This window comes from Balaenoptera acutorostrata, chromosome 1 (genome assembly GCF_949987535.1).
Source record: "Balaenoptera acutorostrata chromosome 1, mBalAcu1.1, whole genome shotgun sequence".
Lineage (NCBI taxonomy): Eukaryota > Metazoa > Chordata > Mammalia > Artiodactyla > Balaenopteridae > Balaenoptera > Balaenoptera acutorostrata.
The window spans coordinates 25710513-25734654 of NC_080064.1; the positions used below are offsets into that span (position 1 = coordinate 25710513).

A 24142-nucleotide genomic window follows, 5' to 3' on the forward strand; every position below is an offset into this window, starting at 1 on the left:
GTGGGGCCGAAAGCGCGTTTCTTCCCGGGATTGAATGTTAAGTTGTTTGTCCGTTTCGGGCTGCCGTCCTGCAGATCCGCCATATTGTCTGCTGAAGCTGCCGCCGAAGCTGCCGCCGCTGCCGCCGCCAAGTAGGAGCGAGCGGAGCCGCGATGGGTGAGTAAGGAAACCAGGCAATTGGGGACTCGGGCTGGGCAGTCTCGGGGCTTGGAGTCTGGCGAGAGCCTGTCTGCAGTCTGCAGAGGATGTCTGAATCGCCTCCAGATAGGTTTGAGGGGAGAAGCCAGGCCGGGAGCGCCGCTCAGGCCAGTTTGGGGCCAGGTTAGGGCCCAAGCGGGGAGCAGTCTTTGGGGGCTGGTTCCGGGAACACCTTGCCACTTCTAGAGCCCCCACGTGGTGGCCCTGGGCCGGATCGCACGCGTTCCCGGAGGTTAGAAAGGGGCTGACCCTCCGGTCTGGGCCGGGCTCCCGGGGGCAGGCCCGGGGGCCGGGCTCCCAGTGGCAGGCCCGGGAGGCGTTTAAGGCAACCCTCTCCAGGCGTGTGTCTGACCGACGCGCCTCTTAACTGGATTCACTGGTTCCCCTGAACTCAGGGAAATCCTCCCTACGTCGCAGAGAGAGTTCTCTGGCGAAGGGACGCCTGGCGAGCCAGCTCCAGGCCTGTAACCAGGGGCAGCCATGCCGAAGGCAGCCTGGGCCGCTGAAGGCCGGGAGAACTTCCCGAGCCGCGGCGGAAATGGGGTGGTTCGGTTGGTTTCAGAGTGACAGCCTTCGCAGTGGTAGAAAACCAGTGCCAAGATCTCGTAGTCATATATAGGTCGGGGGCTTTAGGTTTCTGGGCCTGGCCCTGGTTAGGAGAAAAGGAGCGACCTGTTGCTCTTTCTAAAGGGACTCCAGGTAGCAAGGCCTGTGCTCAGAGAGAATACGATGGCGAAGTCTTTGGACTTAGGGACAGAACCATCAGTGGTACTTCTTCTTCAGCAATGAGAACTATTAAATTTGCTAAGCTCTTACTGTGTGCAGGCATTGCTCTGATTGCTTTACATGTCACGTTTTATTTAATATGCACAACCTATTTATTGAGATAGATACTGCTGTTATCCCTATTTTACAGATAAGGAAACTGAGGCTTAGGGAGGTAAAGTAACTTACCCAAGGTCGCACAGCCAGTGACTTAAACCAGGTTGATCGCTCCAGAGCCCTAGTTTATAGCTGTTGTTCTTTATGGCCTGGCCCCAAGTGATTGGGCTGGAAAAGGGGGAAAGAAAGCTTTTAATCCTAGGCAGAGTTGTAAAGGTGTTTTGTATTTTTGCTCGTGGGCCCACTTTGAAATCTTTAATCTGAAAGAAACTGGAAAACTCCAAAGTGAATTGCTAACCCCAACTACTGTGGGTGTGTTGGGGGTGGGGATTGAGATTCTGGGATTGAGTTTTGTAAGAAACCTGATCCTGAGGAAACATAAATTACTCCTTTGAGCTGCACGGCAATGACTTTAGAATCAGGTCTGGTATTATAATCCTGCCTGCTACTTCCTAGCTCTCATCCAGAGAAGTCACTTAAATGTCAGATGCAGTGATGCATATGGAAAACATCCAGCACAGTCCACGATAAATGTTATTTTCCTTCCTTTCTGAGCCTTCCTTTCCTCATCTCTAGAAAGAGGGGAGGGGGCAGAGTTATCGAGGTGTTTGAGAATTAAATAAGATACCACAGTGTTTGGAGACTAGTAAGAGCTCTATAAATATCAGAACAGATTCTTTTCCACCTTCAATAATGTTTTCAGTAATGTTTGTTCCTTTCCTTTAAGCACTCTGGTTTCCAGAATCCTCCATTAAGACTGGTAGGCTTGTCTTTGTAGCTGCAACTTTATGTATCAATTAAAAATTTTAGGGGCTTTTATGTTATAGATTTTGTATTGGCCTTCAATTTCAGGAACACTGCTGCCTCAAAGGGAAGGGGCTAATATTTAGTTTATTAAGCCCAGTGAAATAAATTTGGCAGCGATTTACTCAGTTTTTACAGATGGGGAAACTACCTCAGAGAATATAACACAGTTAGTTACAGCAAAGCCAGAAGTGAGATTCTTACCCATTTTGCTGCACATAAACCTCTAAGAAGACTTCAGGTGTGATTAAATTTAGTCCTTTTCTGGTAAACTTTGAAATGAAAGTACTTCAATAGAGCAACAGAACCTGACCAGGGTCCTGAAGGGGAGTTTTAGTCTAGAGTCAGGCAGCCTCCCCTCTTCTCTGCAACTCCATTTCAGGTACCTCCCCGCCACCCCCATCCCACCTTGCACCTTGTCTTTCTGAACACCCGGCCATTGGGGTTTTTGTTCTGTGGGGGTTTTGTGTGTGGGTTGGTTATTTTTTGTTTTTTTCTCTGATCCTTATACTACAGGGATGAAATGTATCCTTACATTTAATCCTAACATCAAATCCGAGATAATTTGGGTTATCCCCATTTATAAATGAGTAAACAGGCTTTGAGAAGATTAGGTGATTAAGTCCAAGGCTGGTGATCTAGGCCCTAGGGCTGGGGACACTAACATGGCCTGCATCACACCTCCGTGAATCTAGAACCTGCTGTGTTTCACTGCCTCTCAAGAGTACGCTCGTCGAGCTCTGGCCTATATCCTATATTATTTCTCCTGTGCCAGACTTCACTAGCCTTAACAGACCTTTGCAGTGATTTCATTGCTCTTAGGAACCCTGTGGGGGTGAGGCTTGCAGTTCTGGAACTTACTTTTTCTAACCCTCCCTAGCAGAGACCACAGCCTCTCACGACTAAGTCTTGGCAGACATCGGTTGTTTTTATCACTGTTCCTGCCATCCTGCTAACCAGGAATCTGGCAGCACCTTCCCAGCCCCAGGGGGTATCTTGATTCATATAAACTAAACCAATCATTGTAATTCTATCTCCCTAGGCAGTGATTGATTTAGGTATGGGCATGTGATGCAGATTTTGGCTAATGAATGTGAAGGGAAGCCTGGAGGACTTCTGAAAAAGCCTTCCTTATTTGCCAAGTTTTATTCTGTTGTTTTTTGCCGGTTTATATTTTAACCCAGGTATCACCAAAGTGTGAGAGCTTCAAAAAAAGAGAGATGGGAAAGCTATAATAATAGCGAACACTTATATAGAACTTGCTATGTGCTAGGCAGTAAGTACTGTAATACTAATTCGTTTATTTCTCAGATTCTCACATTCTAGTTGAGAAAACTGAAGCACAGAGAGGTTCAGTAACTTAAGCAAGGTCAGAGCTAGTAGATAGAGGAAATACTCAGGTAGTATGGTTCTAACCAAAATATGGGCTATTAAGGGCAGTGTTCTGCCTCTGGAAATGAAAGATCCCTTTTCTGACTCTGAAATTGCCATTAGCAATGCTGGGATCATGAGGCAGAATTTATAAATAAGAGCAGGCAGTTCTAAGGGTGAGGGTCGAGAAGACGGAAAGAATCTGATCTCTTCATGATGTTTTTGGAACTGTCCTGTCACTGGGCTCTAGGATACTAAAAGCTGTTTCTGGTTTGCTGCAAGCAACAAAACCTTTCTGATAATGCCTCCAGGTCAGGAAATAATTTAGCCCATTTCTTAGTTTCCCTCCAGCCTTGCCCACCCACCCCACAGTTCATAACAGCAACTTAGAGAGCTACTAAACTAAGTGTCCCACAAGCATCAAACTCACTCCCCCTTCCTGGTGTACCTTTCCTACATTTTTGTTAATGGTGGGACCATTGGCCCAGACACTAGGGCATAAGATAGAAATCTTACCTATCTTTGGTTCCTTACTCTTTTCTTCCCTTCCTATATTGGCAGTTGTTGGATATTGTGATCCTGTTACTGATGTCTTCCCTAAATTGTTTTGTGTATGTTTTTCTCACAGCATAGTCCCACAAAGACTGTTAATTGTGTGGTCTTTAAACTTGCTGAGTCTCAGGCTCCTTGATGTGAAAATATGATAATACTATTTATTAATGTTGTTAGTGAAGTGTCAGTGAAGTACTAGATGTCAGAAAATATTGTAAATTGTAAAGGTGTTCTTATTTCAGGAGCCTTCTAAATCTGTTCTATAGCCTCCTTACCACGACCAATTCTGCTGCAGCAATGTTGCTAAAACACCCTTCTGGTCTTGTCACTCTTCTCCTTAGTTTAGGAACCTTCATGGACTCCTTATTGTCTACAGGATAAAATCATAACCCATAGGGTATGGTATTCAAGGCCTTCCTATTGACTTTACTAGTCTTATTCGATTTAATATTTATCCATATATCCTGCATTCCACTCAGACTACCTCCTTGGTATGTACTTCACCTTTCCTGGTAGAGAAAGTGACAAAAGCAATCCCTTCCCCACCCGTCTTTTCCTATGAAAATCTTGCCTCTTTTACAAGATTTAGTTTAAATGCTACCTCCCTCAGGGACCTTTCCCAAATATGTATGTTATGCCTTCCAAACTGGAAGTGAACTGTCCTTCTGAATTCTGTAGCACTTTGTTCTTGCCTTTCATATAGCTCTTTTCATATTTTATCTTGTGTTACAGTTATTTCATTCTGTAATACAATTAGAGCTTTGACCAATTGCTTAATCTCCAGAGATTCATTTTCCTTATCTCTTTTATTTTTTTAATACTTTTTTTAAACTTTTTTTTTTTTTTTTTGGCTGTGTTGGGTCTTCGTTTCTGTGCGAGGGCTTTCTCTAGTTGCGGCAAGCGGGGGCCACTCTTCATCGCGGTGCGCGGGCCTCTCACTATTGCGGCCTCTCTTGTTGCGGAGCACAAGCTCCAGACACGCAGGCTCAGTAGTTGTGGCTCACGGGCCTAGTCGCTCCGCGGCATGTGGGATCTTCCCAGACCAGGGCTCGAACCCGTGTCCCCTGCATTGGCAGGCAGACTCTCAACCACTGCACCACCAGGGAAGCCCCTCCTTATCTCTTAAAACAGGGGTGATAGCATCTGCCTCATAGGAGTGTTAGGGTGATTAAATGAGCTAATGCTTGTAAAGCGTTTTAGCATGATGTTTAGCACACAGTGAGTACTCAGTAAGTGATAACTAATTGCTATTAGTCATACAGTGAGCAAATAAAGTACTTAGTATGTGTCAGGCCCTGTGCTAAATATAAAAGATAAATCAATTTGTCTTTTGGGGGAAGGCAGAAACATATTATGAATACTTGTCAGAAACATTTTTAGGGATTAGGCAGGCAACTGTTATTTGTTAATTTCAGCAACTGTTTATTGAATGCCTACTGTGTGCCAGCTGCTGTTCTAGGCCCTGAAAATACAGCAGTGAACAAAACAGACAAAAATATTTTTTTTTTAGTGAAATCCTAGAGCTTAAATTCTAATGGGTAATCGAGTAAAATCAACCAAATGGAGACTGGCAGGCCAACTAGAGTCCCATGCAATCTGATGAGGTCCAGCCAGTTGTTGCCAGGACAGAATGTAGGTCTAGTGTTGCCTTACTGCATAATTTCGCATCCCTTTCCACAATCCCTCTCCCCCTTGAGGTTGGAAATCTGAATTTTCATATGATTTCATAACAGATTAAAAATTTTTAGATGTTACAAGTTAACTTTTAAAATCTAAACACATTTTGGGAATTCCTTGGCAGTCCAGTGGTTAGGACTCTGTGCTTCCATTGCAGGGGGCATGGGTTCGATCCCTGGTCGGGGAACTAAGATCCCACAAGCCGTGAGGCAAGGCCAAAAAATATATACACCGTATATATTGTAAAAGGATGAAGACAAGTGTTTTTAAATGTCTTGCTGATCATGATAGCCTTGTGTATTCAGTAAGTATTATTTTTAAGCATACTATACATTCAGAGTAAGGTGCATGAGAGAGTGTAAGTCCATAATTTAAATAATCTTCTAGATAATTTTAAATCTTTGGCTGACTTAGATCTGATTAGCTGGTCATTATGTTATTTTGTTTTGTTTTATTGTGATGTGGCAGGTGAAATTCTGGTACTTAGGAGCTTTTACTTCCAGAGACATCAGCTCTGCTGTTTCTTTGTTCCTCTTCCTGCATTATTAACATTATCTTCCATTCAGTTTCTTGATAGGACTCTAAGCTGTTTATTTATTTTGTGAATGTTAATTTAGTTAAAACTAGCTGTCTTGTAAATCCACTTAACTAGGCACACAAACTACTGTGTTGGGCAGTATGATAAATGTGAATGAACTAGTGTCTTCACCTGCTTGGTATAACTCCCAGTCTTCGTTCAGGAAAACTTGGCCACCTGACCAACAGATAAAAGTTGCCAGTATTAATAGGCTAATGCATAATAAAGGTAAACCTTACTTATATATATATGTAACATTCGTATATATTATTTATATATATATGTAACATTTGTATGTGTTATGTATATACATATATATATGTGTTAGTTACAACATATGTATATGTTTTTCTTCCTATGTCCCAGTTGATTTTGTACCGCATACTTCGGAGACCGTTATAAATGATAAATATTTTGAGTGGGGCAGTCCGCAGTACTATGGATTTATATAATAAGGGGGTCCACCCCAGCGTAGGGGGATCAGGGAAGGCCTCTAAGCTAATGAGAGCTGATCTATGGATAGTTGTCAGTGGCAGGGTGAAATGATTATTTCACAAGCAAAAGATTGGTAGGCTAGGTGGGTTGGTAGCATGGGGGGAATGATATTTGGACCTTATCCTGATAACAGTGAAATGCCATTGAAAGGTTTTAATCTCAGAAGTGACGTGATCAAATTTATTTATTTATATTACTTGACTGCTCTGGGGAGAATGAATTAGACTGCGATAACATTCCAACCAGGAAGTTCTTTTTTTTTTTTTTTTAATAAATTTATTTTATTATTTATTTATTTATTTTTGGCTGTGTTGGGTCTTTGTTGCTGTGCGCGGGTTTCTGTAGTTGCAACGAGTGGGGGCTACTCTTCGTTGTGGTGCGTGGGCTTCTCGTTGCAGTGGTTTCACTTGTTGCAGAACACGGGCTCTAGGCGCACGGGCTTCAGTAGTTGTGGCACGTGGGCTCATTAGTTGTGGCTCGCGGGCTCTAGAGCACAGGCTCAGTAGTTGTGGCGCACGGGCTTAGTTGCTCAGCCGCATGTGGGATCTTCCCGGACCAGGGCTCGAACCCATGTCCCCTGCATTGGCAGGCGGATTCTTAACCACTGCGCCACCAGGGAAGTCCCAACCAGGAAGTTCTTGAAGTAGTTGGTTCTTAAGTAGTGTGGCAGTCCTAGCAAGAGATGTTGATGGAGATTGAGGTAGTAACAGTGGGGAATAAGAGTTAGGAATTTGAATTAGCAGGGCTTGGTTATTGGTTTCATCTGGAGGCTGAAAGTGGTTGGGGCAGGGTGGAATTAAGCATGACTCCTAGGCCTCTTGCCTTGAGCAGCAGAGTGGATAGTGATGCTTTTAACTGAGTTGAGTTTAAATTTGGACATTTTGAGGTATCTCTGTGACCTCCAAGGGAAGGTGTCCAGAAAACAACTGGATAGAGAAGTCTGGGGCTCAAGCGTGGGGTCTGGGGATGGAGATAGAGGATTGATCATCTGTTTATATATGGTAACTAAGACCTTGGGAATCACTGATAGTGCCTATGAAAAATGTATATCATGGGAGATGGGCTGAAAAGAGAACCTCAAGTTTCATTAGCTTTAATGTGCAGGAAGAAGGGGATCAGCAGCCACAATTTGAAGAAAACAAGGAGTGATTGATGTCTCATAAAGCAACGGAAAAGAGTATTTCAAGAAGAAGGACATGGCTGTCAGGATTGAGTGCTGCCAAGAGGACCAGCAAAATAAGGACTGAAAAGGTCTATTGAATTTAGCATCTTGCACTTGATCAGTGTCTTACAAAAACAGTTTTGATAGCATGGAAGCAGATTGGAGTGGGCTAAGAAATAAGAGAGGCGAGACAAACTGTTTCAAGAAGTTTGGAATAAAGAGAAAAGGAACAGGTTAATGAGGCTCTTATAAAGTCTAGGCAAGAGATCATGAAGATCTGAGTTAGGGTAATGGCAGTAGGAATGGAGAAGAGACAGAGACAGTCCAGAAATAGGAAATAAAGCTGACCATTACTAGTGATTGGATATGGGGATAAGGGGAAAGGAATTGTCAAGGGTGACGCCCAAGTTTCTGACTTGTACAGATCCCTAATCCCTTATATCATTGTTTCCTCAACCTTTCCATTCATTATCACCTTCCTAAGAAACCTTTTTAGACATCTTTTTTCCCTAATGCATCCCTCCCATGAAATTTTAACATGCAGATATACTCTATATCTTTTTATGTACAGTAAGTATGTCTGTGCTTTATACATAAAATGGGTAAGCATAAAGCTTGCTTTTTATTCAGTGCAAGGTTAAGAGTGACTAAACAAGATTTTTAGGTTAAAAGTTAAATTAAAAAGCTATTTACATTTAACTAAGTTTTATAGCTGTATTTGCTGAGTAACTTTTATTTACTTATATAAGTTGTAATGTATCAAATTGCATATGCAAATTAGTATTTATAAATACAGAAACAGTGTAATCAGATTTTTAAAAATCATTTAAAGTTGTTCATTTTCCAGCAAAAACAAAACAATAGAAAAAAATCAGTTTCTTAAAATTATTTTTAGTAAACTTTTTAACTTTTGCCTGATACGAGAAAATAACTTTAGCTGCTAGATAGCTGTTCAGATATTGTTAACATTTTTCTTTTAGCACTTGGCATAATTAATTGGGACACATTTTAATTTGTAGAATTAAATAATAAAATGTAAATTTTAAATTTAATTATCAAAACCCATGTCACACACAGAAGCACTGAGGATCAAACATAAATAACATCCACAGGGCAAAACAGGCATGCTCAGGCCACCTCTTGTCATATGACTTCAAGATTCAGCCATCAGTCAAGAGAAAGTCCCCCAGTCATACTGTCTATTTGCCATAGCTTTGTAGTACAGTTCTTGCATACTTTTTGTCTGCCTTTTATGAAGTCAGTGTCAATGCTGCTCATGTAATACTCAAGAAAACCCAGCAAGAAAAATTAGATACTAGGGAATAAGTCTTTATTGATAAGGTTGGGCTTTGGAGGGCCACATACCATTGTAATATCTAAGTTCTCCCCCTCCCCCATGAACCAGTTTCACCCTTTTGAGTGCATAACACCTCCAGCAGGGTCTGGGATAGAGCCCTGTATAGTCAAATAATACTAATATTTTCAGGCAAATCATTTGAATATTAATTGAGTGGGATTAATAAGGGCTATAAAGAGTCTCATGTTAATTTTGTTCAGGTTTTGTTGCTAAATGTATTTTGTGTTGTATATACTAAAAACCTTCTTATTTTCAGAGCTCTTTTGATTTCAGAATTCCAGATATGGGTTTGTGGATAATGAAATGTGTAAGGAATGTATGAGGAGCAGGTTTATGGAGATGATGACTTAAAAAAAAATTTTTTTTTTAACCATTTGAGGTGCTTATGGAACATAGATAGAAGGAACCCCTTGAGTATTAGATATGCACTGCAGATGTAGATGTGAAAGTCATCAGCTTTTAAATCTTCCAAAGAAGCAGTAATTGTAATGAGACGTGGTTAGAATTGCTCATTTTGGGGTGAGGTAAATGGTAGAGAACAGGCCCTTTCTTAAAACTCTGGCTTGGGACTTCCCTGGCGGTCCAGTGGTTAAGACTCCATGTTTCCACTGCAGGGGGCACAGGTTTGATCCCTGTTTGGGGAACTAAGATCCTGCATGCCACACGGTGTGGCCTAAAAAAAAAAACAAAACAAAAAACTCTGGCTTATTGGTTCTTACAGCCTAGCTTTGGAGGGAATGAAGATGGAATAGAAGGATAAAGGTTAAGAGAAAGGAGCTACAGTGTTAGGAGAAAGGAAGAGGAAAAACCACCTGCTAATGGAGAGCAAGGAAATATAGTCATCCTCTTTGACTCTGACTTCTGGGAAATTGCCCTCATGGGGAATTGAAGCCTTTCAAAGTAGGTGCTGAGAAGAACAAGGAAATACCATTGATTCAGCATTTAGACCCTAGACACTTTCACGTTACCTCATCAATCATACTGGGCTATAAAGTTTATTATTCTCATTTTATAGGTAATGGAAGCAGAGACTCAAAATAGTGGGTAAGGGCTTCCCTGGTGGCGCAGTGGTTGAGAGTCTGCCTGCCAATGCAGGGGACGCGGGTTCGGGCCCTGGTCTGGGAGGATCCCACGTGCCGCGGAGCAATTGGGCCCGTGGGCCACAATTGCTGAGCCTGCGCGTCTGGAGCCTGTGCTCCGCCACGGGAGAGGCCACGATGGTGAGAGGCCTGCGCACCGCGATGAGGAGTGGCCCCCGCTTGCCGCAACTGGAGAAAGCCCTCACACAGAAACGAAGACCCAACACAGCCATAAATAAATAAATAAATAAAATTTAAATAAATAAATAAAAAATAAAATAAGATATCTAAAAAAAAAAAAAAATAGTGGGTAATTTGCCCATGGTTATTCAGTTGGGATTGGAACCAACTCACCTGACTCCCAAATCAGTGCTCTTTCTCAGTACATCATATTGGAAGGAGCTGACAAGGTTTGAGGGGCAACATTGAGTGTCTGTTCATAGCATGTCTAATGAGGACAGAGAGGGTTCCCTTTGTGTGGCCTCTCAGTCTGGCTCTTCTTCCCCATATTGTCCTGGGCTCCTCAGAAGACTGCATCCCAAATCTAGCTCCTTCTTTTTGAATTAATATGTACAGGTTAGAGAAATCCTGCTTTTAATTTGTCACAAGGGCTGTTAGAAAAACCCTTTCTCCTATTACCAAAGGTTAAAATGAAGAGCCAGTCAGAGAGATTTGTGTAATTCGCCTACAGGCCATGCAGAACCCTCCTTGCCCGAAGACTGGGGATTGAGGGGCATAGTGCTGCACAGTAGGGGCCAGCAGTTCACTGTTACATCTCAGAGACATTTTGCTTCTGGGCCTTTGTATTTATACCTCTCTAACCAAACTGATCTTGTTCCTCAAACCAACCTTGGGCTTTCTGATCTCTAATCTTTGCTCCTGGTAAACTGCTGTCCCTCCCTACACCATTACCTTTAGAAATATTAACCATCTAGCCTTCAAAGACCACTCCAGAGCTCACCACACAGTAAAAATAGTTCTCACTTCCACTCTCTGACATCATTGCACACTTAGATTCATTATCTTTTTTGTTCTTGATGCTGCGAGACTAAACTAGGTTGTAAAGCTTCCTGAAGGCAGAAGCTTCTGCACAGTGCCTGGCACATACATTTTATTAAATGAATAATAAATCACTTGTCTATTTGAGTCAGTTTGGAGATAACAATTTGGATTTTTCTTTTCCCCTTGATTCCTTGAGCAGTGTGAGTGCTTGGGAGATATTCAGTGAATGTTTTTGCATTGACTGAAGTGGAAGGTAAGCGCTTTGGTTTTCCTACTTTAAGTGATTCATTTTAGTTCCTTGTAGCACCTAGTGGTAGTGGCAATGGGGTGTCCCTAGGAAGGTAAGAGCCTCCAGATTCTGCACAGTCTACAAGGGATATTTGGAATTTTTCTTTTGGAGAAATTGGACTGTAGCTATCCTGGGCCTCTCCTATGTCTCTCACCACCCCTTACTTCCCCATTCCTAGGTCTGAGCATTGCATTTATATATAGATTCAAGGGCCAAAAGGACTAGTAAATCCTAGGAGAGAATTAGGATTAGAGAACTTGGACTATCAGCTATCTGGTTGATGCGGTACCTCAGTGTGCCATGCTTCACTTAGGCCTTGAGCTTTGAATATATAGTTGTGTGTACAGAAGATTGTTTTTCCCATATGATCTTTTAGCCAGACCTCCTGATTTATAGATTCAGCTTTGTTTCCTGGAGTGATCATTCTTCAGCCCAGTCCTGTGAGGATCTGCCAGAATATGAGCAGCCTTATTATGGCCCCATTATGGACTAATCCAGTTGTCCATAGAGAAGTCTCTCCCATTGTCTTGGTTACTGACAGTTCTGACAGGCTTACAAATAACACCCTGAGAACCTCATGCCGTCAGAACTGTTTCATATTGTTTCCTTGTTTGCAGTATTTCTTGGTCATAAAAAGCTCTGAGAGAAATTCCAGAAGTTTGAAAAACTATTACCAAACCAAATCCTACCTTACTAGCACAGCATTTTACTATTTACAAAGTGCTTTCATGTGTATTCTCATTTGATCTTCACTGTAACTCTGAGGTAGACAGGGCAAGGGTAGGAAAATTGAGATACAGATAAGTGACACCCAAGGCTGTACACTTGTTAAGTAGCAGACCAGAAATCAGATTGTCTGGCTTTGTAGCTCCTTTCACTGATACCACACTATTCCAGTGTGCCTGTTGATATTCTATCCAGCACAGTGCCTTCGCTCAGCCTAAGTATTTCCTTTTTTTAAAAAATTAATTAATTAATTTATTTCTGGCTGTGTTGGGTCTTCGTTGTTGTGCGCGGGCTTCCTCTAGTTGCGGTGAGCAGGGGCTACTCTTCATAGCACTGGCTTCTCTTGTTGCGGAGCACGGACTCTAGGTGCACGGGCTCAGTAGTTGTGGCTCGCGGGCTCTAGAGCGCAGGCTCAGGAGTCTTGGCGCACGGGCTTAGTTGCTCCGCGACATGTGGGATTGAACCCGTGTCCCCTGCATTGGCAGGCGAATTCTTAACCACTGCACCACCAGGGAAGTCCCAGTGTTAAACTTTTTAAAAATATCTTCAAACCCTACACCAGAACAGGGAGGATTAACTCAAATGGTTGTTTTTGTTTTTCCTTTGAAGTGGCAAATAGCCTTCAAATGACTACCTAACTACTGCCAGTCCCTACAAAATTCTACTTCCATTCATATTTGTGTTGATACCTTCTTTTATTCATTCATTCGTTCATTCATTTAGGCTCTGCCGGGTCATAGTTGCGGCATGCGGGATCTTAGTTGCAGCATGCGGACTCTTAGTTGCAGCATGCGGGATCTAGTTCCCCGACCAGGGATTGAACCCAGGCCCCCTGCATTGGGAGTGCAGAGTCTTACCCACTGTACCACCAGGGAAGTTCCTGTGTTGGTATCTTCTGATATTTGTATTCCCTATTCTTGGCAAGAACTGGACCACATGTCATTGACAGATTGAGTCAGGCAATGGTTAGGGTGGTAGAATCCAAGAAGAAACATTGACACACTTCTTCCAAGAAATAACAAAGGAGTCCCCTGTGGCTAGTATGCTGTTGAGTAGAGTATATGTAATAGAGAGAGCTTTGGCTTTAGTCAGAAGGATCTGGATTAGAGTCTTCAAAGATCTGGATTAGAGTCTTCCACTTATTAGCTGGGTCCTTCTGCAAGTTATGCCTCAATTTTCTCACCTCTAAAATGGGGGTTCTAGGGACTTCCCTGGTGGTGCGGTGGTTAAGAATCCGCCTGCCAGTGCAGGGGACACGGGTTCAAGTCCTGGTCCGGGAAGATCCCCCATGCTGCAGAGTGATTAAGCCCGTGCTCCACAACTACTGAGCCCATGTGCCTAGAGCCTGTGCTCCGCAACAAAGAGAAACCACCGCAGTGAGAAGTCCGTGCACTACAATGAAGAGTAGCCCCCACTCGCCGCAACTAGAGAAAGCCCGTGCACAGCAACAAAGACCCAATGCAGCCATAAACAAACAAACAAACAAATATTTACAAAAAAGAATTTATAAAAAATAAATAAAATGGGGGTTCTGTATGAGCTTAGACTTAAAAGCTAAGCAAATTGTTTCTAAATCATTACCAATCAAATTTGAATTTTCCCTGGGAACATACCCTCTGCAGAGATTAGAGATTGACTTTGGCATTTTTTGTTTGTTTTGTTTTTTAAGGCCGCACCCTGTGGCATTCGGGATCTTAGTTCCCCAACCAGGGATTAAACCCATGCCCCTGCTTTGGGAGTGTGGAGTCTTAACCACTGGACCACCAGGGAAGTCCCTGACTGGCATTTTTGAAAGAGCTTTCAAAAGGCTTTTAGTAGATAAAAACTTTCCACCACGGCCAGAGACTTTGGAAAGCATTCTGGACTGGACTTGAGAAGACTGCTTCTTTTCACATCTAGCGGCAAGGACACAGATGTGTGATTTTTTTTGGCAGGAGCATCATGATCCTTGCCTGCCTTGGTGCCTGACGGAGGTCTCCTAGCAGGACATGGAAATAAGTAACTTGACACAGGAAAGGAACTTATATACCACAAGAGTTTGTTAGTTTAGTAGATTGGTTCTATCATAAAAACTTTGAAGGCATCTCAATTAATGCTAAATTCATTAAGAAAGGACTTGTGTGAATCACTGGTTTATTTTGATTATCCTAATGTGCTATTGATATATATATTGCCTAAAAAGAATAAGTATGCATATGCAGAAGAATGAAGTTGGACTCCTGTCTTACATCATATATAAAAATTAACTTAGGGACTTCCCTGGTGGTCCAGTGGTTAAGACTCCTTGCTTCCACTGCAGGGGGTGCGGGTTCGATCCCTGGTTGGGGAAGTTCTGCATGCTGCGCGGTACAACCAAAAAATAAATAAAATAAAACAGTAAAAATAAAATTAAAAAAATTAACTTAGATCAAAAACTTAAATGTAAGGAGCTAAAACTATAAAACTTTTTTTTTTTAAATAAATTTATTTATTTATTTATTTTTGGCTGTGTTGGGTCTTCGTTGCGGTGTGCGGGCTTCTCATTGCGGTGTCCTCTCCCTCTGCGGAGCACGGGCTCTAGGCGCGTGGGCTTCAGTTGCTGTGGCACGTGGGCTCAGTAGTTGTGGCTCGCAGGCTCTAGAGCACAGGCTCAGTAGCTGTGGCGCACGGGCTTAGTTGCTCCGCGGCATGTGGGATCTTCCCAGACCAGGGCTCGAACCCTTGTCCCCTGCATTGGCAGGCGGATTCTTAACCACTGTGCCACTAGGGAAACCCCTATAAAATTCTTTTAAGAAAACATAGGAGTAAATCTTCATGACCTTGCATTAGACAACAGTTTCTTAGATATGACACCAAAAGCACAAGCAGCCTCCCACACCCCAAAAAGAGATAAATTGGACTTAGTGAAAATTTAAAACTTTTGTGCTTCAAAGGACACCATCATGGATATTGAGAATTATGTAAGAGCTCACTCATATTGCTTTATTTTGGCTGACAGGTAGCTGACATGTCAAAATGCAAGTCAGTTTCAATAATTAAATGACTCTTGGGTTCTGCTGATCTGCATTCATCCCTCCCCATTTTCTATACAAATGTGTATATTCCTTTTCCAGATTTTTGGGTTTGATATTTTTTATTTTGTTGAATTTATTGTAAACCACTTCAGATCTTTTGGAAAACTGAGGTTTAAAAATGTTGAATAGAACATTTGAGAGTATGTATGTGCTGTGCACTGTGCTACACATTCTTGCTCTCAAAGAGTTAATGATCTAGAAGTGAGGTGATGAGTTGTGAACTAAAACAGGGCCATTGGAGGTTGTCAGTGGGAACCAGTTTGTAGTAACAGGTAAACAAAGATAAACACAGATAAAGTTGGACACCAAAGTGGTAAGGACAGATTTTAATCAGTAATATACTATTGCAATAGGGAAAAGTGTGAACTGATTTCAACTTTGTGCAGAGGTAACTGGGTGTTTTAAAGGAAGGATGAGGGAATGGAGGTGGGGGTGAGAGAGCTCAGTAAAGTCAGGGAAATGAAAAATTACAAAATGCAAGGAAGAAGGAGGTGGTCCACATGAAACCCAACTGGGTTTGCTACTGGGGCTTATTGAAGGTAGTCTCCTACCCTCCCACAGATCCTGGGAAACAGGAACCCTATATTCAGGTGTTGGCTGAAACAGTAAATTCACTTGGCAGCCTTGAGATTTTCTCAGTCAGGCACTTTAAGGGGGGCTAGGGTCATCTAGTGATGTGACCTTGAGCTGTTAGAAACTATGTTAGTGTTTTTTGTTCAAATCTTGATAGGCCAAGGTTGAACCTAGTTGAGAAAGGGCTCAGAGGAGCCTGGATAGAGTTTGGTTAAGGAGAGAATATTTGGTATAGGTGAAGATCAGTTTGCCAACCTGTTGTCTTTGGGGAATAGAAAGTTCATGGCTTACTCTAAGACCAGGTGAATGGTAATGGCATTAACTCCTAACTAGGGAACCTAGGAGAAGAAACTGGTTTAAGGAGAGAGAAAGTGAGGTGGAGATAGCCAGTATGCATTTGGAAAAACACACAGGCAGAGGTTGTGACAACAGAGATTTGGTACTTAGTGTAAAAGTGGAGGTTGAAGCTAAGGGAGGTCACTTGGGAAAGGGGGCTGCTTCTGCTGAGGACCAGAAAGGTAGAATTTTGATACACACTGACATTGAGAGATTGGCGTTGGGAGAGGAACACAGTATGAAACCTGAGAAGGAGTGGTTAGAAAAGTGAGAGAACTGGGAGAGGGTGGTGCCTTCAGAATCATGGGTAGAGTTTCAAGAAGGCAAAAGTGATCATCAGTGGCAAATTAGAAAGTCAAATAGAATGAATACTGACAAGGTCACTGGATTTAGCTGTCTAAAATGTCTTTTTCTGAGCCATTTGTGTCCTGCAGTCTTTTTTTTTTTTTAAGTTTTTTATTTGTGTGTGTGTGTCCTTACAACAGAGCGTCTATTCAGTTTTCATACCAATTCTGGAGGAAACCTGTGCTTTCTGGGTTTCTAGGAAGAAATCTTTCTAAAATCTGCTTTTGGAAGTTCTGCTCCACTCCAGTCACAAGGAAGATTCCTTTGCTGTACATTTCTTCCCTTACCCTACACTTACTGGCAAACACTTGTTAAGCAACTTTTACATTTTACAGCTACACCTTGTGTCTGGGACAGTGTAGGTGCTCAGTAAGTATTGACTAGATATTTGAACAGTGATTCAGTCAACAAATATTTGTATATATCATAGATGCTGGGGATACAACAAAAGTTTTTTTGTTTGTTTTTTTTAACATCTTTATTGTAGTATAATTGCTTTACAATGGTGTGTTAGTTTCTGCTTTATAACAAAGTGAATCAGTTATACATATACATATGTTCCCATATCTCTTCCCACAACAAAAGTTTTTGTAGAACTTACACAGGAGGAGAACAGATACAGATTGTAAATAATGTAACGAAGGAAATAAAACGGGTGTTCTGACAAAAATGGAGTAGCTTACTTTGGGTTAGTGTGACAGAGGAAGGACCTAGCAATTCTAAGAGCTAGGGAAGAGCATTGTGGACAGAAAGAAAACAGGAAATGTGAAGACTGTATCCGGAAACAGCTTGATAGTTTCCAAATACTGAGAGAGCCATTGTGACAGGAGCATATGATGACTGAGGGTAAAAAGTTGAATGAGATGAGGTGAAGATATAGGCAGTGCCTTAAATTGTGAAGAAGATTTTACTTCTACATGGGAGCAGTGCTATGCTCTGATTTTGTTGTGTGGTGATGGATTGGGGGTGAGTTGTCGTAGTAACCAGGCAAGAGGTGATAGTGACTTGGATGGGGTGAGAGAGAGGTAAATACATTCAAGATACATTCAGGATTTGTCAGTAGGTTAGATCAAAAAGGTGTGAGTAGGGAAGGAGTCAAGGATGATGTTGTTTTTTGTTTTTTTTTTCATATAATGTCTGAAACATTTATATTAACATATTTCCATACATATTTCCATACAAATACAAATATAAGATTTTTAGAAATTTCATGTAATGTCTGAAACATTTATATTAACATATTTCCATACAAATAACCCAATGAAAGTTTATTATTAGTTGTTTTGTTTGTTTGTTTTTTTATACTGCCGGTTCTTATTAGGCATCAATTTTATACACATCAGTGTATACATGTCAATCCCAATCGCCCAATTCAGCACACCACCCTCCCCACCCCACCGCAGTTTTCCCCCCTTGGTGTCTATATGTCCATTCTCTACATCTGTGTCTCAACTTCTGCCCTGCAAACCGGCTCATCTGTACCATTTTTCTAGGTTCCACATACATGCATTAATATACGATATTTGTTTTTCTCTTTCTGACTTACTTCACTCTGTATGACAGTCTCTAGATCCATCCACGTCTCAACAAATGACTCAATTTCGTTCCTTTTTATGGCTGAGTAATATTCCATTGTATATATGTACCACATCTTCTTTATCCATTCGTCTGTTGATGGGCATTTAGGTTGCTTCCATGACCTGGCTATTGTAAATAGTGCTGCAATGAACATTCGGGTGCATGTGTCTTTTTGAATTACGGTTTTCTCTGGGTATATGCCCAGTAGTGGGATTGCTGGGTCATATGGTAATTCTATTTTTAGTTTTTTAAGGAACCTCCATATTGTTCTCCATAGTGGCTGTATCAATTTACATTCCCACCAACAGTGCAAGAGGGTTCCCTTTTCTCCACACCCTCTCCAGCATTTGTTGTTTGTAGATTTTCTGTTGATGCCCATTCTAACAGGAGTGAGGAGATACCTCATTGTAGTTTTGATTTGCATTTCTCTAATAATTAGTGATGTTGAGCATCTTTTCATGTGCTTCGTGGCCGTCTGTATGTCTTCTTTGCAGAAATGTCTATTTAGGTCTTCTGCCCATTTTTGGATTGGGGTGTTTGTTTCTTTAATATTGAGCTGAATGAGCTGTTTATATATTTTGGAGATTAATCCTTTGTCCGTTGATTCGTTTGCAAATATTTTCTCCCATTCTGAGGGTTGTCTTTTCGTCCTGTTTATGGTTTCCTTTGCTGTGCAAAAGCTTTGAAGTTTCATTAGGTCCCACTTGTTTATTTTTGTTTTTATTTCCATTACTCTAGGAGGTGGATCAAAAAAGATCTTGCTGTGATTTATGTCAAAGAGTGTTCTTCCTATGTTTTCCTCTAAGAGTTTTATAGTGTCCAGTCTTATATTTAGGTCTCTAATCCATTTTGAGTTTATTTTTGTGTATGGTGTTAGGGAGTGTTCTAATTTCATTCTTTTACATGTAGCTGTCCAGTTTTCCCAGCACCACTTATTGAAGAGACTGTCTTTTCTCCATTGTATCTCTTTGCCTCCTTTGTCATAGATTAGTTGACCATAGGTGCGTGGGTTTATCTCTGGGCTTTCTATCTTGTTCCATTGATCTATGTTTCTGTTTTTGTGCCAGTACCATATTGTCTTGATTACTGTAGCTTTGTAGTAGAGTCTGAAGTCAGGGAGTCTGATTCCTCCAGCTCCATTTTTTTGCCTCAAGACTGCTTTGGCTATTCGGGGTCTTTTGTGTCTCCATACAAATTTTAAGATGATTTGTTCTAGCTCCATAAAAAATGCCATTGGTAATTTGATAGGGATTGCATTGAATCTGTAGATTGCTTTGGGTAGTATACTCATTTTCACAATGTTGATTCTTCCAATCCAAGAACATGGTATATCTCTCCATCTGTTGGTATCATCTTTAATTTCTTTCATCAGTGTCTTATAGTTTTCTGCATACAGGTCTTTTGTCTCCCTAGGTAGGTTTATTCCTAGGTATTTGATTCTTTTTGTTGCAATGGTAAATGGGAGTGTTTCCATAATTTCTCTTTCAGATTTTTCATCATTAGTGTATAGGAATGCAAGAGATTTCTGTGCATTAATTTTGTATCCTGCAACTTTACCATATTCATTAATTAGCTCTAGCAGTTTTCTGGTGGCAGTTTTAGGATTCTCTATGTATAGTATCATGTCAAAGGATGATGTTTTTTTTTAACCTAGGATTTGGATTAAGTAACTTGTAAATGCTGTTGCTCTTGGTATTGCTGGGGTGGGGGGCGGGGGGAGGGTGTAAGAAATTAAGTTAGTTTTGGATAAGAAAGTGAAGATTTCCATAGGTAGTTGAATATATGAGTTTGGAGCTCAAGAGAAAGGACTGGGCTGGGGACATAAATTTGGGAGTTATGGGAATGGATGAAATCACCTGGAGAGAGTGAAGATAGAAACCAGTATGTAGATATAGGGAGGAGGAGCCATCAAGAGAGACTGAGAAGATTGGATGAGGTTGGCAGTGGTGCCAAGAAAACTGAGTGTTTCGAGAGAAGGGATTAGTAACTACTATTGAGGGGTTAAGAAAGAGGACAGAAATTTCTATCCATTAGATAAGGCAATGTGGAGGTTATCGGTGACCTTGATAAAAGCAGTTTCTTTGGAGTAGAAGGAATGGAAGTCAGATTTGAAGAGTTAGAGTGAAACAGAGCACACAGAGATTCAACAATATTAGCAATGCCTATTTTTTAAAGTTGGTTATTTCATTATGTTATTATATCTTACACATAAAATGTGTAATAGTCAAGAAACATGTCACATTAACTTTATGTGAATGGAGACTTAGGGTACATAGATGACTTTCAAGAAGAGAGATCTGATTACCATCAGATTTAGTATCATCTGGGCAGCCTGCCATTAGATGCCTCCTGATGTGATGTAGTATGAAGCACAGAACATCACCTATATGTATTCTTGCCAAAAGTGTATTTTTAACCTGAATCTGTTCTAGTCTCTAGACCCAACTTCCGTTTTGCAGGAAACACACAGGATAGGGGTATAAATTAACGGCACAAAACTAGAACTTGGGGCATTCTTTAAGACATTAAGGCATTCTTCAGAGAGTCAATATCACAAGTAAATAAAAGGGTTGGGGGAAAGGAGGACAAGGACATTGTAGATTAAAAGTGACCAAATGTTGGAATAATGATGTAATTTTAAAAAACGTTTTTATTGTTTGGAGTTACATACTGAAAAATATATGTTGTTGGAATGATATGCCAGGAATTTGCTTAAATAATACAGGGTCTGTGGAAGCATAGATGAATGGCAGCTAGTTGATCATTGAATCTGAATGATTGTTGCATTGAGTTTCATTTTATTTACTATTCTGTCTACTTTTGTATATATTTGACATTTTTCATAATAAAATGTTAAATAGAAGGTTAAATACAGTGGGTGAAACTTGACTAGATTCTGATTTGGGCGAAAAAACTAGCTATAAAAGCCATTTTGAAGTAAGAAAATTTGCATATGGACTAGATAATAGATGTTTTGTTAATTTTCTTAGGTTTGAAATGGTATTGTAGTTATGTAAGAAGGTCCTTATTATGAGACAATTACTAAAGTAATTAGGGTGCAGTGCCAAGTCATGACATTTGCAACTTTAAGTGTTTAAATAATTCATAATAAAGAGGGTAGGTAGTCCTCTTTAATAAAAAAAACTATTTTTCTGCTGAAAAAATAGTTTTCCTATTCATTAGAACAGAAAAATAGGGCAGTAGCTTGGGAGGGCAGGTAGTCAATGAAAAGATTCAGTGTCTGGCTGATTCTCAGTACGAAGAATTGGTAGGTGGTGAGATTCCTGGAACTAGTCCTACAGTGCTGATTTTAGCTAACAAAGTTATAAATCAATAGTGTCAAATCTGTTGTATACCTGAAACTTCTATAATATTGTATATCAACTATACCTCAATTTAAAAAATTTTTAAATGTACCAAAATTTTGCCATCAACTTTGTATGCATTCACAGTAGTTATCTACCAGGTAGACCAGCAAGAAGACAGGCAAAATTTAAGCCAGTCTTTGTTGTCATCTTTGATAAGAAACTCGGCCATGTAAGTTTTAGAAGAACATCATTGAAAATGATTGCGTTTATTAGTCTCTGTATCTGTCACTTGTATATTGTGTGTTATCTTCCTACCCTTCCAATCCGAGCGTCATAGCTGGTTTCATCCACTTTGGAGGAATTTTGATTTAATTAATTCTGATGGTATAGGTGTTCACAGAGGGTCAGATATACTTCAGTTTTGTGGTTGGTTGGATTTGTGGTCTAGGGAGAGAACTCACTGCAAAAGAAAAACCTGTATTATGAGGTTGAATTCCTAAAAAGTCAGATATGGTGGGTGGAGGGGGAAATCTCTTAGGCAAACGTCTTTGGTACTAGTTTTTTTTTTTTTAAGATTTATTTATTATTTATTGATTTATTGATTTTATTGATTTTTGGCTGCGTCAGGTCTTAGTTGTGGCATGCGGGATCTTCCTTGAGGCATGCGGGATCTTTCATTGCGGCTCATGGGCTCTTCGTTGTGGTGCACGGGCTTCTCTCTAGTTGTGGCATGCGGGTTTTCTCTCTCTAGTTGTGGTACGCAGGCTCCGGAGGGCCTGGGCTCTGTAGTTTGCAGCACGCGGGCTCTAGTTGAGGCGCACGAGCTCAGTGGTGTGACGCGCGGGCTTAGTTGCCCCGCGGTATGTGGGATCGTAGTTCCCTGACCAGGGATCGAACCCAAGTCCCTTGCATTGCAAGGCGGATTCTTTACCGCTGGACTACCAGGGAAGTCCCAGTACTAGTTTTCAGTTGCTCCCAGTTCTTATGCATTAATTAGAAAATTGATTGCCAGTAACTGTTTGGTTTTTTTATGTTATTTCATTTTTTTTAACAAGATAAAAATTTAATGAAAATTAGTCAGTGGTCAGTAATTCTTAAGTTAAAATGACCGTGAGTAAATAGATCAAGATGGATAGAACCTAGTCTAAGGGCAGGAGCCAAATTGAATAGAATTATGTGTCTTATCAGAGGATGAAAAGAAGTAGTTCTCCGAGGTTGGATGAAAAGAGAAGGCCTATGGAATTACAGGGTCTAGATCTCAGTCCCAGCTTCACAACTTGATAGCTAAATGATCTTGTGCAAGTCACAGCACCTCTGAACCTGGTTCCCTAGCTGTTAAGTGGATATGCTCCTAATTGACTAATCTTTCTCATTGGTTGTTGTAGAGGTCAGCTAGATCTTGTGTATGAATACATTTTTTAAAAAGAGGCATGGTGCTGGGGTTTATGTAATTATTTAATTGTCCTCAAACCAAGGGCTGTTTAACAGCTGATTTCACCCTAGCCCTTGTTAAAATTAAATTTTGTTTGGCTGGCGCAATGTTATGAAAATTGAGTGTGAGCGCAATCCCTGTTGTCCTATTATAACTGTCCCATTAAAAATCATTAACTTCAGGACTTCCCTGGTGGTCCAGTGGTAAAGAATCCGCGTTACAATGCAGGGGACACGGGTTCAATCCCTGGTCAGGGAACTAAGATTCCACGTGCTGCAGGGCAACTAAGCCTGCACGCCACAACTACTGAGCTCGAGCACCTCAACTAGAGAGCCCGCGTGCCCTGGAGCCTGCGCGCCACAACTAGAGAAGAGGAAGCCCGCGCACCACAACGAAGATCCCACGTGCTGCAACTAAGACCCGACACAGCCCAAAATAAATTAAATAAATAAATAATAAATCTTAAAAAAAAAAAATCATTAACTTCTTGGGAATTCCCTGGCGGTCCAGTGGTTAGGACCCAGCGCTTTCATTCCCGTGGCCCGGGTTCAATCCCTGGTTGGGGAACTAGGATCCCACAAGCAGTGAAGCACAGCCAAAACAAAAAAAAAACATTAACCTCTTTACCTTTTTTTTTTTTTTAACCTCTTTACCTTTTAAGGCATTTTGAGTTTGTGGTTAACTGAAATTCTGGAATGGGAGCAGATTTGTTTATTGGTAACAGAGCAGGCCCCAACCCAGAATTCTGATGGATTTGCTGTTGTGCTCCCTTTGGCAGCACATATATTGATGGATTTGCTGTTACCAATTGCTTCCCTTTTCAGGAAATGAAAAGAACCTGGAGTTTGGGACCAACTAGATCAGGGTTGACTTATTAGCTTCTGGCTTGTCACTTAACCCCTGAGTCTCTTTTTTCTCGTCTGTAAAATGGATTCTCAGGATTGTTGTGAAGATTGGAGATTATATCTACACAGAGTTTGGCACATTATCAAACCTTACTAGCTTACTAAGGCTATAAGCTCTATATCCCAGTATACTCTTAGCTCTTCGTTTTTAATTAACTGGCATGTGGCCAGTGTTTTAACTCAGGAATCATATACTGATGCATATTTGGTAGAGAATTCTTAGTGAGAAGCAAGAGAGGCCGGCTGAAAAAAGCCATTTCACTCTGGGAGGAATCAGGTTTCTTACATTCCTGAAGGAAGAGGCATTAAGTTTAGCTCATTTTCTGTGCCTGGGAAGGTACATTTTATTAGAAACTTGCCGTCTGCAAAGAGGAGCCCCCACTCAGTTTAGCACCAGGACAAGATAATTTGTTTGTTTGTTTGTTTATTTATTTATTTGCC

The 24142-nt window shown here is 41.1% G+C and overlaps 1 protein-coding gene across 2 annotated transcripts in view; it reads left to right on the forward strand.

Moving 5' to 3' along the window:
* KPNA6 (karyopherin subunit alpha 6) overlaps nucleotides 1-24142 on the forward strand; it is a 53942-nt gene continuing 29800 nt past the window's right edge. The window contains exons 1-2 of one of the 2 annotated variants that reach the window (XM_007170597.3): nucleotides 70-156; nucleotides 7661-7807. Coding sequence is in view for 1 of the 2 variants with exons in the window: in XM_007170596.2 (XP_007170658.1) it covers nucleotides 153-156 (4 nt within the window). In the remaining variant the exon portion in view is untranslated. Of the gene's footprint in view, nucleotides 157-7660; nucleotides 7808-24142 lie in introns of both variants that reach the window. The other variant, XM_007170596.2, reaches the window with a different exon arrangement.